This window comes from Dipodomys ordii, unplaced genomic scaffold, assembly GCF_000151885.1.
Source record: "Dipodomys ordii isolate 6190 unplaced genomic scaffold, Dord_2.0 Scaffold33, whole genome shotgun sequence".
Lineage (NCBI taxonomy): Eukaryota > Metazoa > Chordata > Mammalia > Rodentia > Heteromyidae > Dipodomys > Dipodomys ordii.
This window is the reverse complement of record NW_012267249.1, coordinates 7,649,471-7,666,900: the sequence shown is the minus strand read 5'-3', so window position 1 is coordinate 7,666,900 and position 17,430 is coordinate 7,649,471. Positions and strand designations below refer to the sequence as shown.

At 41.2% G+C, this 17,430-nt stretch overlaps 1 protein-coding gene across 2 annotated transcripts in view; it reads left to right on the top strand.

Annotated features, from left to right (window-relative positions):
• Atpaf1 (ATP synthase mitochondrial F1 complex assembly factor 1) overlaps positions 1 to 17,430 on the top strand; it is a 37,419-nt gene that overhangs the window by 14,936 nt on the left and 5,053 nt on the right. For both annotated transcript variants that reach the window (XR_001175097.1, XM_013016991.1), the window contains exons 5-8: positions 7 to 57; positions 1,547 to 1,594; positions 6,715 to 6,810; positions 10,180 to 10,287. Coding sequence is in view for 1 of the 2 variants with exons in the window: in XM_013016991.1 (XP_012872445.1) it covers positions 7 to 57; positions 1,547 to 1,594; positions 6,715 to 6,810; positions 10,180 to 10,287 (303 nt within the window). In the remaining variant the exon portion in view is untranslated. The remainder of the gene's footprint in view (positions 1 to 6; positions 58 to 1,546; positions 1,595 to 6,714; positions 6,811 to 10,179; positions 10,288 to 17,430) is intronic.

Here is a 17,430-nt window from a genome sequence, read left to right as displayed (position 1 = left end):
ACACAGATTTGGCAGCAGTATTTTGCAGCAAAAGATACGGTCTATGCAGTTATTCCTGTAAGTAGTTGGAGGGAAATGAAAAGTGGTATAGCATGAAGGTCAGTTTTCTAACCTTCACAGGCAGTTGCCTTTACTTTTCTTATGTTTATGGCCTCTTGAGGACTTAACATTTTACAGCCTTGAGGTTTTTTATTACACCCTAAGCACCAAAGATTGGAAGCTCTGTATGGTATATTTATGGTTTCTGTTTTCTCTCTTCTGGTTTAGAAATGTCTCTGAGTTAAGTCTCTGACGAGAGAGTATAGTATAAGTTCAGGCTGCTGAGTAATTTCCAGATGTCTTTTATTTCTCTTTGGGTTTTCTAGCCAAGCTATTAGAATTTAAGACAGGGCCTCTAGCATGGCTTTTTCTCTTGTCTGTAAACAACATAGATCCAAGCTGACTTGGATCCTCTTCCTAGTCTTTCTCTGGCATTTCCCCTTTGCTAGTGGCATTTTTCTTGCTTTTTTTTCTTCTTGAAATTTTTGGCTGCATTAAAGCCTGTGACTAAGAAGGAAACGCTGCTGTCTTCTCTGGTTTTAAGGTCCTTCTGCTGTCATGGTAAAACATTTGAAATACTGGGTCATCATCTAGTTCTTCATTTGTTCCTTTTCTTTCCTGAGAAGAAAGAGGCTAGAATTACATCAAGCATGCAGAGATATTCTGAGTTTACGTGACTAAGTTTAAGACTAAGGAAGAAAATGTTTAGGCAGAAGTGTCATGCTAGGTCTTTTGGTTGTTATGAGAGTATCCTTTTTTTTTTTTTTAACCTCTTGATATGTATAAATCCTTACCAGTCAGCACATTTTTTTTTTTTGCATTTTATATCTCTTATACTAACTCATTGTTTGAAAAGGGCTTCTCAGTTTTTCCTTGGCTTGCCTTAGTAGAGTTTAGAGCATTGGAATTCCTAATCTTCACGGGTAGTTATGACACTAAAGAGCAAAGCATAGGACGGATAACAATGTTGTCAGATACCTTGTATTCATATACTGTTTTGTATAATGGGAACTTCTTTGTACAACTACTTAAAGATAATAATAAAAAATTTATCTGGGCACCGGTGGCTCATGCCTGTAATTCTAGCTACTCAGAAGGCTGAGATCTGAGGATCGAGGTTCAAAGCCAACCTGGGCAGGAAAGTCTGTGAAACTCTTATCTCCAATAAACCGCCAGAAAAACCGGAAGTGGCGCTGTAGCTCAAGTAATAGAGCCCTAGCCTTAAGCTGAAGAGCTGAGGGACAGCACTCAGGCCCAGAGTTCAAGGCCCACAACTGACAGAAAAAGTAAAAAAGTAAATTAAATTAAATCTAAATTCAAAAAAAAAATAAGAGCAAAGTATACATCTGACTTCCCTATCCAAGAGTGATTTACAAATGATGGAACTTAAAAAAACATTTTTGTTGTAGTATAGTTCTAGAATTTAATCTTGGTGAATATACTTGTGATTTTGTGGTCTTTTTTGTTTTCTTATTATGAATTAATTTTATTATTTTTCACTTTACAGAAAGAGAAGTTTGATTTGATTTGGAACCGTGCTCAGTCTTGTCCAACAGTAAGTTTCTGATGACTACATAAAGATTGCTTTCATTGCTTCTAGACAAGGATATTTTTCACCTGATCCTGTATCAGTCCATACTCTCAGATGTAATTTGTTCTAGTGAGTGATATTTTTAGCCTTATGAGAGCATATTAGTTTAACCAATGAACTTTAGGCTTTTTAGCTCTCCATCATAACTCAGACCTTTCTGGTGTAGATATTAACAGTAAAAGTGCATATTGGAAGAGACTGAAGTCCTTAATCTTTACAGCCTCCTTCATAATTCTGTTTATTGATAGTCTTCTTTGCAGTTTTGGTCATGCTATTCTGGAAGTTAGAGGTACAGGTGATTATTTTATGAACAATACTCCAGTTACACAGAAAATAAGAATAAAAATTAATGGAGCTAAATCAAATTAAAAGGTTTCTGCATGCAAAAAAAAAAAAATTACCAGAACCAAGAGACAGCCTATGGAATGGGAGAAAATCTTTGCTAGCTATTCAACAGATAAGGGATTGGTTTAATATCCAAAATACACAATGAGCTCAAAGAAATTAAACAAAAAAACCCCAGATAATCCAGTTAATAAGTGGGCAAGTGAATTGAACAGACAGTTCTCAGAAGAAGAAATGCAGAAGATTAACAAATATATAAAGAGGGACTGGGAAGGTGGCTCAGTGGTAGAGCGCTTGCCTTGCATGCCTGAGGCCCTGGGTTCGATTCCTTAGCACTACATTCCCAAAAAGAAAAAAGCCGGAAGTGGCGCTGTGGCTCAAGTGGTAGAGCGTTAGCCTTGAGCTGAAGAGCTGAGGGACAGCACCTAGGCCCAGAGTTCAGGCCCCACGACCAGACCAAAAAAAAAAAAAAAAAACAGAAACTGTGCTCTGTGAACCAAATCTGAGAGTGGTAAGGGGTGTACATTCTGACATCCTTTTCTAACCAAAATGTAAAGTAACCTTAACAAAAAAAGTGTGAATTACATAAACAACAGTGGGAGAGAAAACTTTTCTTTCTTGCTTGGCTCTCATATGTCTAACCAATTTGTATTCCTCCTTTATTTTTCATTCCTATTGCCCATGTCATACTTAAAATTTCAGACATGGTGACACATGTCTGTAATCTCATCATTGAGAATGCGAGGTAGAAAGATCAGGAGTTCAAGGTTAGCCTGCTACAATCAATATGAAGGATTCCTTCCTGAATTTAGTTATATTGGGTCTCCTTTTGTGTATCCCTCTGACCTGTTCCACAGTGAGCCACAGAAGAGGTAAGAAATGGAAAGATATGTTTGAGACCTTATCTTTTTTTTTTTTTTTAATTTTTTATTGTAAAGATACTATACAGAGGGTTACAGTTACATGAGTGAGGTAATGAATACACTTCCTCTTGAACATTGTTAGCCCCTCCATTGTTTTCCCCCTACCATCCCCTCCCTCCCTCCCTCCCTTCCCCGAAGTTCTTTTTTTTCTTGATTGTGATTAAGTGATTACATAATTTCTAAGTCACAAGTTCATTCTAACTTTCCTGGAGCAAATTGTCTATCACAGTCTGTAATATATAACAGTGATCACATGTTATACACCATACATGTGATCAGCAGCATGGGGATATTTAGTAGTGGTTCAACCAGATGAGCAGGAGTTCTTTGTTTCTTAAGTCCTGTTGGTTTTGTCGTATCACCTAACATTTCGGTTTTATCATCCACTTATCAGGGAGACCATGTACCGTTTGTCTCTTCGCTCTTGGCTTACCTCGCTCAACATGATTCCTTCTAGCTCCATCCATTTCCCTGCAAATGCCATTATTTTGTCATTTCTAATGGCTGCATAATATTCCATTGTGTATAGATACCACAATTTTTGGATCCATTCATCTGTCGTGGGGCATCTGGGTTGTTTCCATATCCTAGCTATTGTGAACAGTGCTGCAATAAACATGGAGGTGCACGTGTCCTTGTATATTGGTTTCTGTTGTTCAGGGTAGATGCCTAGAAGTGGTATGATGAGACCTTATCTTAAAAATTAAAAAAAAAAAGATAGATAATGAATGAATGGGCAAGGGAGGGAAAGGAGGAGGAAGGGAAAGCAAAGGAAAGGAAGGAAGGAAATACTTTTTAAAAGAGATTTTTCTGCTCCCATTTATCTCACTCTACTTCATGTCCTTACCAACTGAATCCTCTGAAGTTTCTACTTATGGAGACACATATTGCATTGGTTAAAATATATATGATATAATCAAGCTGCCAGTTTAAAGCGCTAGCTCTGCCATTTTTGAAAGCTATTTGATTTGAACAAGCTAGTTAACCTCTCAAAGCCTTTTTTTCTACTGTAAAATGGAGATGCTAACAGTACTTACTTCATTCAAGAGTTATCCGAGAATTAAATGAGTTTAACATTTGTTAAACGCTCAGAAAAAAAAATGCATGGCACAGTGAAAGCCCTATAATTGTTTTTAAGTAAATAAATGAATAAACATAAATAGTTGGCCAGATAGTATTTTGGTGCTCTTGCCTGTAATTGTCACTACTCAGAAGGCTGAGATCAGAGAATTGTGTTTCAAAGCCCACCCAAATAGGAAAGTCCATGAGACTCTTATCTCCAGTTGACCACCAGAAAACTGGAAGTATGGCTCAAAGTGGTAGAGCACTAGCCTTGAGCACAGTAAAGGACAGCACTCAGCCCCTGAGTTTTAAGCCTCAGAACCAACATACACACACAAAAGAAAAAAAGAAAGAAAAAGCATCTCAGGCAGGAGAGTCCATAAGACTCTTTATCTCTGCCAAAGGACAATGGAGCTGTGGCTCAAGTGGTAGAGCACTCCTTTTATGAAAAGCCAGAGGATATTGGCCCAGGTCCTGAGTTCAAGCCCCAGAACTAACCCCCCCCCACACACACATACACACATGCACACACAGACATAGACACAGACACACAATAATAGCAGTATAAAATGTTAACACAATATGCATATGGTATGCTAAGGGATTAAAAGAAATCAAGACATAAAATTGCATGTAGACCATATCCATATATAATAAAAGAAAAATTGTATTTCTAAGATACATTAAAAACAGATGAATCAAGAAAACAGCAATGACTATTTCTGTTTTCTAATTTTGTAATTTCATTGTACAAATCCTTATTCCCTACTTTTTGGTATTTCAAGAATATCAACTGGGCTGGGAAGGTGGCTCAGTGGTAGAGTGCTTGCCTTGCATGCACCACGTAAGCAAAAAAACCAGAAGTGGCACTGTGGCTCAAGTAGTAAAGTGCCAAGCCTGAGCTGAAGAGCTGAGAGATAGCACCCAGGCCCAGAGTTCAAGCCCCATGACCGACAGAATAAAAAAAAAAAAGATCAACTATGCCCTCCTTGTTCTTTGACATATGGCAGAGGTGGAACTCCTGACTGATATATACCACAATCAGACCTACCAGCATCTATCTCTTTTCAGACTTTTCAGAAGCAGGTTATATGACAATAGCTAATAAAAGCTTACATTATTTTTAGTGCTTACTCTGTGCCAGACACAGAGCTATATTAGCTTAGTCTTCACAACAATCCTGTAAGATTGACGTTATTGCTAATTTATTGCTGTTATTTTGGAATTTTCAGTGATTTGCCAAAGATAGCTAGTAAATGCATAGGTAGTTTACATCTAGGTCTACCTAACTCTAGACCCTCTACTCTTGAATAACTGAGAAGTCTACACTTGGTTGGAGAGGTATGAGTTTGGGAGGGAGAAAGAAGATAGGAAAAAAGATGTCTGTCACAAGTTCATCTTTAGAGGAAAAATTTCAAAGATCCAGAATCAGTTTTTTTTTAATTGTGAAAATACCATATAGAGGGGTTACAATTACATGGGCAAGATAATGAGTACATTTCTTATCAAGCATTGTTGCCTCCTCCTTTGTTTCCCTTCCTATCCCTTCCCATCTCCCACCCCCCAGAATCAGTTTTTATGACAGAACTTGTTATTGAAGAGTTGCAGTTTAATCATCTTAAGATTAAAATTTCTTGGGGCTGGGAAGGTGGCTCAGTGGTAGAGTGCTTGCTTCCCATGCATGAGGCCCAGGTTCGATTCCTCAGCACCACATAAGCAGAAAAACCTGGAAGTGGCACTGTGTCTCAAGTGGTAGAGGGCTAGCCTTGAGCTGAAGAGCTGAGGGAGTTCAGGCCCATGACCAACCAAAAAAAAAAGTGGGGGGCTGGGAAGGTGGCTCAGTGGTAGAGTGCTTGCTTCCCATGCATGAGGCCCAGGTTCGATTCCTCAGCACCACATAAGCAAAAAGAAAAAAGCCGGAAGTGGCGCTGTGGCTCAAGTGGTAGAGCGCTAGCCTTGAGCTGAAGAGCTGAGGGACAGCGCCCAGGCCCAGAGTTCAGGCCCCACGACCGGACCACCCCCCAAAAAAAGAATTAGTTTACAGATTGTTATAATCAATAAAGAAAGCAAAGTTACGTGCAGAGAGTTTGGTAAGATTCAAGTTTTTAAGCATGTGAACACTATGTCCTATTAATGGTTATACCTACATATTAAAAGTATTCATTGAAGTGGTGCTGTAGTTCAAGTGGTAGAGTGCTTGTCTTGAGCTGAAGAGCTGAGGGACAGTGCCCAGGCCCAGAGTTCAAGCCACACAACCGACAAAAAAAAAATTATATACATGAGCAGGGCGCTGGTGGCTCACACCTGAAATCCTAGCTACTCATGAGGCTGAGATCTGAGGATCGAGTTTCAAAGCCAGCCTGGGCAGGAAAGTCCATGTGGTGCTGTAGCTCAAGTGGTAGAGCCCTAGCCTTGAGCTGAAGAATTGAGGGACAGTGCTCAGGCTAGAGTTCAAGGCCCACAACCGACAAAAAAAAAAAAAAAGGTATAGAAGACACCAAGTACCAGATAGATTTTAAATCTAGATTGAAAGGGTGTAGAGGTATCCTCAAATAGTATCTCTAATGCTTGTTTTCTTATGTGAGTTGAGAAGTACACGAGTGTTCATTATATTATCACATGCATTTTGTGGTTTAAAAAGAAGTATTTTAAAAACCAAGCACTGAAAGTAGAAGGATTGGTTCCGGTAGTTGGTCATGTAGCAAATGACTTTATTTCTTTATTCATTTGTCTCCTTATGTATCTTTCCCACAGTTTCTGTGTGCACTGCCAAGAAGGGAAGGTTATGAGTTCTTTGTAGGACAATGGACAGGTACTGAACTCCACTTCACTGCACTTATAAACATTCAGGTAAGTGGCTTGTGCCCTAAGACACTCAAAGGTAGAAGAAAGAAGCCTGTCATTTGATAAGACTGAGATAGTTTGCTGAATCCCAGCAGTGCTTCCAGTGACCCTGATGAATTGTCATACTTTGAAAGGTGGGATAATTTTTAGACCCTACGTAATACCCATATATTAGAAGATCCTAGATCCATATCTGACTATATCTGGTTCTCTTTTGTCTCTTTACTAGACCTCTACAGCATTTACAGCATGCCTCATGTAACAAACTTGGCAAAGTTGGAATGTTTTCTTTCTTTTTTTTTTTTTTGGCAGTCTAAGAGCTTGAATTCTGGGGCTGGTACTATCCCTGAGTACATTTTGCTCAAGGCTAGTGCTCTAACCACTGGAGCCACACCTCCACATAATTTTCTGTGATTAATTGGAGATAAGAGTTTTATAGACTTCTGCCCTGGCTGGCTTCAAACTGCAATCCTTAGATCTTACTTAGCCTTCTGAGTCTCTAGGATTACAGGTGTGAGCCATCAGCACCCAGCCAGGATGTTAACTTTTTTTTTTGGTCATGGGACTTGAACTCTGAAGCTGAACGCTGTCCCTCAGCTCTTCAGCTCAAGGCTAGCACTCTACCACTTGAGCCACAGCGCCACTTGCAGATTTTTCTGCTTATGTGGTGCTGAGGAATCGAACCCAGGGCCTCATGCCTACAAGGGCAGGCACTCTATCACTGAGCCACATTCCCAACCCAAGGATGTTACCTTTTTTTTGGGGGGGGGGTCTGAACTCTGGGCCTGGGCGCTGTCCCTAAGCTCTTCAGCTCAAGGCTAGCGCTCTACCACTTGAGCCACAGCGCCACTTCCGGCTGTTTTTTTTTTGCTTATGTGGTGCTGAGGAATCGAACCCAGGGCCTCAGGCATGCAAGGCAAGCGCTCTACCACTGAGCCACCTTCCCAGCCCAGGATGTTACCTTTTTAAGCCAAGCTATAAACCCATTGAGGCATGCTCCAGGTCTTATCTCTTTTTTTTTTTTTAAGCCAATTCAGCCCTTTTCCTATGGTGAGGTGAATCATTTCCATTTAATAAATTGTACTCTGTTTGCTTGCTTTTTTCCTTTTGTTTTATTCCCAAATATTAGATGTTTAAAAGGTAGATTTGAAGCTTTTCATTTTAAATCTCATTCACTAGGCTTGACATTTTATTTTATTTTATTTTATTTTATTGGGTCATGGGGCCTGAACTCTGGGCCTGGGTGCTGTCCCTCAGCTCAGCTCAAGGCTAGCGCCACTTCCGGTTTTTTTCTGTTTGCTTATGTGGTGCTGAGGAATCGAACCCAGGGCCTTATGCATGCAAAGCAAGTGCTCTACCACTGAGCCACCTTCCCAGCCCCAGGATTGACATTTTATATTTGAAGGCTACATCTGGCAAAAACAAGCATGTTGTTATATTACCTTTAAAGTTGAGGCAAACTAGAGTAAGGGACCAGCTTTTCACATTATTTTATAATTCATCTAGCATTCATTGAGCTCAAACTCTAGTAGCCAATATCTGATGTACTTATTATAAATCATATATTTTATATACATGTGATTTATTCCTCACAAATATACCACAATATAGTTTAATGTTATTTTTTCTGTTTACAGAAAAGAAAATGGACTTGAACTAGTTAGTTCATAGTGCTAAGTGACAGAGATGAGGTTATATGACAGTCTAGGTTATATGAATCCAGAGTCGTTGAATTTGACCCCTATGACATTGTGTTGGAAATTGTGCTAGCACCTAGAGAGCTATTAACTTTTTTGTTGTTGGTGGTGGTCATGGGGCCTGAACTCTGGGCCTGGGCTCTGTCCCTGAGCTTCTTTTGTTCAAGGCTAGCACTCTACCACTTAAGCCAAGTACCACTTCCAGCTTTTTCTGCTTATGTGGTGCTAAGGAATCGAACCCCGGGCCTCAAGGCAAGCACTCTACCACTGAGCCACCTTCATAGCCCAACCTAGAGGTCTATGAGATCAGGATTCTGCTCTTGTATCCAAAAAAAAGATCCAGAAATATAATTAAGACCAAAATTATTAGTATAATATTAGAAGTCAAATTAGAAGTGTTTAAGAGAACTAAGAACTACTAAGAATAAACATCCATAGTTAGATATCCTATCTTGCTGAAATTTTAGAGATGAAGTTCAATCATTTCTTTTTGAGTGTAGTTGTTTACTTTTTTTTATACTATATAAGGGCTTTAGTTTTAAATTCAAACCTTTCTTCCTAGTCTAGACTTGAGATCGAGCAACCACTGTGCCAACCATTCTTTATGAAGTTAGTCTATTCCTATTCTCTCTTCTGCCCCAACCAGATAATATTTTAAAACTACACACCAGAATTCTGGCCTATATGCAAACTCCAGTTCTTGCTATAGCTAAAAAGAGCTCAGTCTTGGGGCTGGGAAGTTGGCTCAGTGGTAGAGTGCTTGCCTTGCATGCATGAGGCCCTGGGTTCGATTCCTTAGCACCACATAAGCAAAAAGAAAAAAGCCAGAAGTGGTGCCGTGGCTCAAGTGGTAGAGTGCTAGCCTTGAGCTGAAGAGCTGAGGGACAGCGCCCAGGCCCAGAGTTCAGACCCCACAACTGGACTCAAAAAAAAAAAAAAAAAAAGAAGGAATCAGTTCCATTAATATACTTTTAAAATATTTTTATTGTTATTGTAAAGGTGATGTACAGAGAGCTTACAGTCATATAAGTGGTAAAGAGAACATTGCTTTTGGGCTGGGAAGATGGCTCAGTGGTAGAGCGCTTGCCTTGCATGCCTGAAGCCCTGGGTTGGATTCCTCAGCACCACATAAACAAAATGAAAAAAGCCGGAAGTGGCACTGTGGCTCAAGTGGTAGAGTGCTAGCCTTGAGCTGAAGAGCTGAGGGACAGCACCCAGGCCCAGAGTTCAGGCCCCACGACCAGACCCCCCAAAAAAAAAACAAAAACAAAAGAGCTCAGTCTTCAGACCTAGCCAAGGGGAGTAGATTTCCGCTATGAAATGCACTAGTTCATAAAAGTGGCAATTACACAGGCACACTGTTTTCTTTAGAATTTGATTTGGTAGCTGCTCATGCCATTTTGTTTTTAAATGTATGGCCATAATAAAGGATTCACTGCCTTCTATAAACATTTTCTGGGAAAAAAGCCAAACCTTTTGCAATTGAAGACACAAATAACACCGTGCAAATTGTCAGTTTCCCCATGCCTTTGCAGGCCTGACCTTGCCTCCACATACCAGTCCTCCAACTCAATAGCCACCCAAAGGGCTGTTAAGAGCCAGACTTTCCTCCAGACTCTATTGCTTTGAAATTGCAGCTTGTGGTGGTGGTGGCTCTGATAAGTGTTCCTCCTTACAGACCCGGGGGGATGCTGCAGCCAGCCAGCTGATTTTATATCACTACCCTGAACTTAAAGAAGAAAAGGGCATAGTGTTGATGACAGCTGAAATGGATTCCACATTTTTGGTAAGAATCAACATTTACCACTTTTGATTTACTTATAGGCCCAAAAGGCATTACTCATCTATAAAAAGCTCATGAGAGGTCAAATTGCAGCAAACTATATGACCTTTGCTTCTTACAAAGTTGAAAATAATTTGTCTTGTTCATGTTCTTCCAAGTGGAAGTTAGAACAGATCCTCAATCACTTATTTATAATTCTGAAATCCACAGATGTAAAAATCGTTTTTTTAAATAACTTTCTTGGTCTCAAAAACTTACCTGACTTAACTCACTTTGGAGCTAAATCCTTACTTAAATCATCTCAGGCTCTGTATAGTCCTAAATAATTTCACTTGTAGACAATGTTATGTATTTTTTAGGGAAATATTACTAAGTTTGATTATAAGGAATTGCTTAATATACAATTATGCATTATCTTCATCTATAATTTTCTAAAATCCAATCATTCTGAGTCCAGGGATTCTGACCCAGGGATTTCAATGAAGAAGTTAAAAAGAAAACAGCTACATCCATGAAGGGATGAGTTCAGTCTAGAATAGTTCTTAGACTTTTATCCTCTGCCACATTGTTTGTCTATACAACTGTCACCATCCCTAATGATTTCTTTTTCTCCTTTTCCATTCCCAGTTGAGAGGCACTAGGCTAGAGTATCAACTACATGCCCATAGCTAATGATGCCATTGTGTTCTCCCTGTATATCCAGGTGCCATAAGAAGAATTATGACTACTTCACAGCTTGTTTGTCTAGTCCTTGCTTGTTTCTGTTTCATTTATCTGACAGAGGTAGATCACAGTGCCTTCAAAATACTGAGCACTTTAGAGCCTTTTCTCCCTAAGATTCATTGCAATAACCACTTGATTTTCTTCAGGTGGTTAGTGCATCACAGAGAGACAAAAGAAGAGATTTAGCTAGTATCTTACAGTAGCAGTTGGTCCCAAGGTCTAGAACATTTTGGGGACTCCCTTCACTGTTTATTATACCAAAAACTGCTCAGTCCCATTTCTTCCAATTTTCCTTTCTCTTAAACCCTTCTATCCATCACGCTCAACTGGAAGTCACCTCAGATCCAATCCAGAAATATGAGGTTGCCATTAACTGAGATAGACAGTATTGCAGAAGGAATTGTTTGCTCTCCTGAAGGAGCTGACATTTGGACCTATTAAATCTAAGACACCTGTTAGATAGCCAAGTAGTAAGAGATTAGACATATGAGCCTGGAGTTCAGGGGAGAGAGCCAGTTTATAGGCATTAGTATAGGAGTTGTACAGCACTGAATGAAATAACAAGGAAATAAATGAAGGTTCAAAAGAGAAGAGGTGAGCAGGGCACCGGTGGCTCATGCCTGTAATCCTAGCTACTCAGGAGGCTGAGATCTGAGGATCACGGTTCAAAGCCAGCCCAGGCAAGGAAAGTCTGTGAGACTCTTATCTCCACTAGAAAACCAGAAGTGGCACTGTGGCTGAAGCGGTAGAGCGCTTGCCTTGAGCTGAAAAGCACAAGGACAGCGCCCAAGCCCAGAGTTCAAGCCCCATGGCCCACAAAAAGAAAAAAGAAAAAGTATGAAATTGTTTTCTAGAATTGGTCTGTAAGCAATAGCCTATAGGTCAGACTCAATCCACTGCTTGTTTTTATGAGACCAGGGTTAAGAATATTTTTCTCAGCCGGGCGCCGGTGGCTCATGCCTGTAATCCTAGCTACTCTGGAGGCTGAGATCTGAGGATCATGGTTCAAAGCCAGCCCAGGCAGGAAAGTCCATGAGACTCTTATCTCCAATAAACCACCAGAAAACTGGAAATGGCACTGTGGCTCAAGTGGTAGAATGCTTTCCTTGAGCTGAAGAACTGAAGGACAGTTCCCAGGCCCAGAGTTCAAGCCCCATGACTGACAAAAAAAAAGAATATTTTTCTCTATCTTTAAATAGTTACTTGAGGGGACTTAAAAAAAATAGGATAGGGGCTGGGAAGGTGGCTCAGTGGTAGAGCGCTTGCCTTGCATGCCTGAGGCCCTGGGTTCGATTCCTCAGCACCACATAAGCAAAAAGAAAAAAGCCGAAGTGGCGCTGTGGCTCAAGTGGTAGAGCACTAGCCTTGAGCTGAAAAGAGCTGAGGGACAGCGCCCAGGCCCAGAGTTCAGGCCCCATGACTGGACCAAAAAAAAAATAGGATATTTCATGACATGCAAAAAATATATGAAATTCCAATTTTCAGTGTCTACAAATCAATTTTTATTGGAACTTAGCTATGCTCATTCATTTATTTATGGCAATGTTTGCTCTACAACAGAGAGTGCTAGCCACTCAGTAAAAGCATCTGGTACAGACTTTAAGTCCTGGTCTTGGAATAAAAAAAAGGGAAAGAGAATTGAATAGCTACAACAGAGACAAATAACCTACAGAACTGAAAGTATTTACTGTTTAAAGCTTAACTATCCTTAGTCTCAAGGAATGGAATATCTCTGCAAGTATGAGTATCAAAAGAGTCAGATTAAACTAGCCAACTGACTTTTTAATTTTTTAATTTTTATTTTTTTGTCAGTCATGGGGCTTGAACTCTGGGCCTGGGCGCTGTCCCTCAGCTCTTCAGCTCAAGGCTAACACTCTGCCACTAGAGCCACAACACTTCACATTTTCTGGTAGTTAAGTGGAAATAAGAGTCTCAAGGATTTCCTGCCTGGAGTGGCTTTGAACCACGATCCTCAGATCTCAGCCTCAAGAATAGCTAGGATTACAGGTATGAACCAGAAGCGCCTGGTGGGCAACTGATTTAAGGAAGTAAGTAAGGGACCAAAAGTTAAAGGTGAATGCAAAGGAATAAGATTATCACTCCATAAAGTATATTACCAAAAGTGGGGCTGGGAAGGTGGCTCAGTGGTAGAGCGCTTGTCTTGCATGCTTGAGGCCCTGGGTTTGATTCCTCAGCACCACATAAGCAAAAAGGAAAAAGCCAGAAGTGGCATTGTGGCTCAAGTGGTAGAGTGCTAGCCTTGAGCTGAAGAGCTGAGGGACAGCGCCCAGGCCCAGAGTTCAGGCCCCACGACCAGACCCAAAAAAAACAAAAACAAAAAGTATATTACCAAAAGGAATTTCTTCTGTCTTTTAATCTTCTTACCTACAATCAGTGTATCAAGCTCTGCCTGTTCCCTTCACATTTCTTGGCTCATTTGGACATTCAGGTCAATCATGTAATAATAATTGGTCATTCTGGTCAATAATTATATTACTGAGAGATGGACAAAGAGGGAAGTGAAAAGATTAAGAGAAGTTAGTCACAGAAAGAATTGTAGGGTTGACAGTGGCTGAAGGTGACATGAACTGAAATGGTAGGAAACAATAAACAAAGTACAGAAGTTTACATTGAGAATTGGAAAAGATATAGTAACTGACAATGGCAAGGTATGATTTGGCCATAGAAGTAAGTACTATATTTTCTGTTCTTTGCCAAGCACAGCATCTGATTATATTTTCAATGGATACTAGAGGTCAGAGGAGGCTCTTTCTGCCTTTTGCTGTTTTTAGCACTTCATTCAGATAATCTCAAATTGTTTCATAATTCTTTGTTTTCTGGCCTTAAAACATTTGACAGAATATCAGACTATGTTCAGTTTGTTATACAGAAATTCGATCACAAGATACAGAAAAGCCACATTTTGAGAGGTCAGATCAGGAGTCTTTATTATATTATCAAGCCAGCAACTGTGAACAGACATCTGTCCCCAAAAAACTTGCATCCTTGAATACACTTAATATTGTTAGGAAACTGAGCTACAAAGGTAGGAGAGTAAAGAAAGAGCAGAGGGATGGGAGTGGAACTTATTGGTAGAGTGCTTGCCTACCATGCATGAAGCTCTGGGTTCAATTCCTCAGTACCACATAAACAGAAAAATCCAGAAAAGTGGTGCTGTGGCTGAAGTGGTAGAATGCTAGCCTTGAGCAAAGGTAGCTTAGGGACAGTGCTCAGGCCCTGAGTTCAAGCTCCAGGACTGGAAAAGAGAGAGGGGGGAAGGAAGGAAGGGAGGGAGAGAGGGAGGGAGGGAAAAAGGGAAGGAAGGAAGAAAGAAAGAAAAAGAAAGAAAGGGGGCTGGGAAGGTGGCTCAGTGGTAGAGCGCTTGCCTTGCATGCCTGAGGCCCTGGTTTCGATTCTTCAGCACTACATAAGCAAAAAGAAAAAAGCCAGAAGTGGTGCTGTGGTTCAAGTGGTAGAGCACCAGCCTTAAGCTGAAGAGCTGAGGGACAGCGCCCAGGCCCAGAGTTCAGGCCCCATGACTGGACCAGAATGAAAGAAAGAAAGAAAGGAAGGAAAGGAAGGAAGGAAGGAAAGGAAGGAAGGGAGGAGGGAGGAAGGAAGGAAGGAAGGAAAGAAGAAAGGAAGGAAGAGAGAACAGAAAAAACAATCTCAACAAACCAGATCAACTCTAATGGAGAGTTAAAAGTGGGAAGCCATGGTGACCTGAGGAGAGTCAGGAGACATGAGGCTTGTGCAAAACGGTAGCTGAAGTGGTCTGGCCTAAATACGGTCATAGTCAGAGTTCAGGGTCACAGGAAGGTGAAGAGTTCAAAGAGTCTCTTGAGTTCATGGTATAGATCTGGCAGATCCAGTAACCTGTTGTCCAAGCCCCCTTCCCTGCCTCTAGGCATTCGGGCATGCCCATCACCTGGGCATCTACCAATCATCTACCAAGATGCCAAAATGGCACGAGTTAGACCCAGTATCCATATTTCAAGTTTGCCTTGTATGAAACAACTTGGCTCTGAAGTTCCAATGTTGTCCACTATTAGACATGTTAGAATTTGTTGTAGAGCTAAATAGCATAGAGAAGAGAAAGCTAAACATAATATGAACGTGTGATCTTCTGCCTGTGCCTATATAAAATGTGCACTTTGGGAATAGTATTTTCAGCTATAATAAAGCAAATGAATAGAAATTTGTGCCCTCCCCCTTAATTTCTCTGCCTTGGGAGCAAGCTCTCCTGCCACATCCCCTGAAGAGATAAGCCTGCTCCAAGTTTGTCTCCATCCCATCCTTGGTCAGGAACACCTCTCAGCTGCTGAGTCAACCACTATCTGCACCAACCAGCGACAGACCAATGAGAGCCATAGCAGCTTGGCAAGCCCACATCTCCTGACCTCATTTGTCTTCAGCTGCAGATTCCAGACCATGGCATTTCAAGGGCCATGGACATGATATTGGGGTTGGAGCTGCCACAGTTGGGGTGGCTGGCTCTGGGGCTGGAATTTTTACTGTGTTTGGGAGCTTCATCATTAGTTATTCCAGGAACCTTTCTTCTATGCCATTTTGGGCCTTGCCCTCTCAGAGGACCTGGAACTCTTTCTCCTGATGATGGCCTTTCTCAATCCTCTTTGCCATGTGAAAAAGCCAATATTTTTTCTCCCATGTCTTGTCTGCCGTGTATGTTCCTTTTTCTGTACCTCCCCAGGAAGTCTGGGGAAAGTAGTTGGCTCAGGGTTTGACAAAGGAAAGACTAAATACTGTATTAATAAGAAAAAACGGTGGGGGGCTGGGAAGGTGGCTCAGTGGTAGAGCACTTGCCTCGCATGCATGAGGCCCTGGGTTCGATTCCTCAGCACCACATAAACAGAAAAAGCCGAAGTGGCACTGTGGCTCAAGTGGTAGAGCATTAGTTGAGGGGACAGCGCCCAGGCCCAGAATTCAAGCCCCATGACCGACAAGAGAGAGAGGGAGAGATTTGTGGAAACCAGAGATTTCTTCTGAACTAACTAACCTTCAGGCTAAGACGTTAGTGGCATACTAAAAACAAAACAACAACAAAAAACGAGTCCTAAGCCAGGTGCTGGTGGCTCATGCCTGTAATCCTAGCTACCCAGGAGGCTGAGATCTGAGGATCATGGTTCAAAACCAGCCCAGGCAGGAAAGTCTGTGAGACTCTTATCTCCAATAAACCATTAGAAAACCAGAAGTGGCTCTGTGGCTCAAGCAGTAGAGTGCTCACCTTGTGCTGATGGACATCACCCAAGCCCAGAGTTTGAACCCTATAACCGACCAAAAAAAAAAAAACTATCCCTGTGTGACCCCCACATCTGCATCAATAGATGATTCAGTAGTGTATAGTTGATGCAAGAACAGGATTTTGGGATTTGGGTGGGGGAGGAGGTGGCACAGAGGGAACAAGAATGCTTCCTGGGGGTGACACCTAGGTTTAACATTCCAAGACAAGCAGGAATCTGACCGTTCACTCACTTTGACAAAGGAAGCACGGGAAGGAAGACTGTTTTCAGTTGAGGGAATAGCATCAGAAAATATTAAGAGATATAAAATGACTGGGTGTTACAAATGGTTTTGTGTCATTGGTATGTAAAACAAAGGAAATTTGGTGGGTATGTTTAGAGATGGGCTCTATACTGAAGACGTGAAAGAATCATTAAAGGATTTGAACAGGAAGTAACTCATAAGGAACTTTTTTTAAGACCATAAATCTTAATTATTTGCATCCTAACCATTTTGTTCTTCTAGTCTGGTCAATGTAGTCATTTAGAAGACAGTTGCTTCACCCACATCTGAACAAGATGAAGACTTGAACCTAGAACACTGATAGTACAGAGAATGATCCAAGAAAAGTGGAGGGAATAAAACCGGCAGGACTTGACATTGATTATAGTAAGAAGATTAAAAGACAGAAGGAGGGCTGGGAAGGTGGCTCAGTGGTAGAGCGCTTGCCTTGCATGCATGAGACCCTGGGTTCAATTCCTCAGCACCACATAAGCAGAAAAGAAAAAAGCCGGAAGTGGTGCTGTGGCTCAGGTGGTAGAGTGCTAACCTTGAGCTAAAGGGCTGAGGGACAGCGCCCAGGCCCAGAGTTCAGACCCCACAACTGGACTCAAAAAAAAAAAAAAAAAAGAAGGAATCAGTTCCATTAATATACTTTTAAAATATTTTTATTGTTATTGTAAAGGTGATGTACAGAGAGCTTACAGTCATATAAGTGGTAAAGAGAACATTGCTTTTGGGCTGGGAAGATGGCTCAGTGGTAGAGCGCTTGCCTTGCATGCCTGAAGCCCTGGGTTGGATTCCTCAGCACCACATAAACAAAATGAAAAAAGCCGGAAGTGGCACTGTGGCTCAAGTGGTAGAGCTCTAGCCTTGAGCTGAAGAGCTAAAGGACAGCACCCA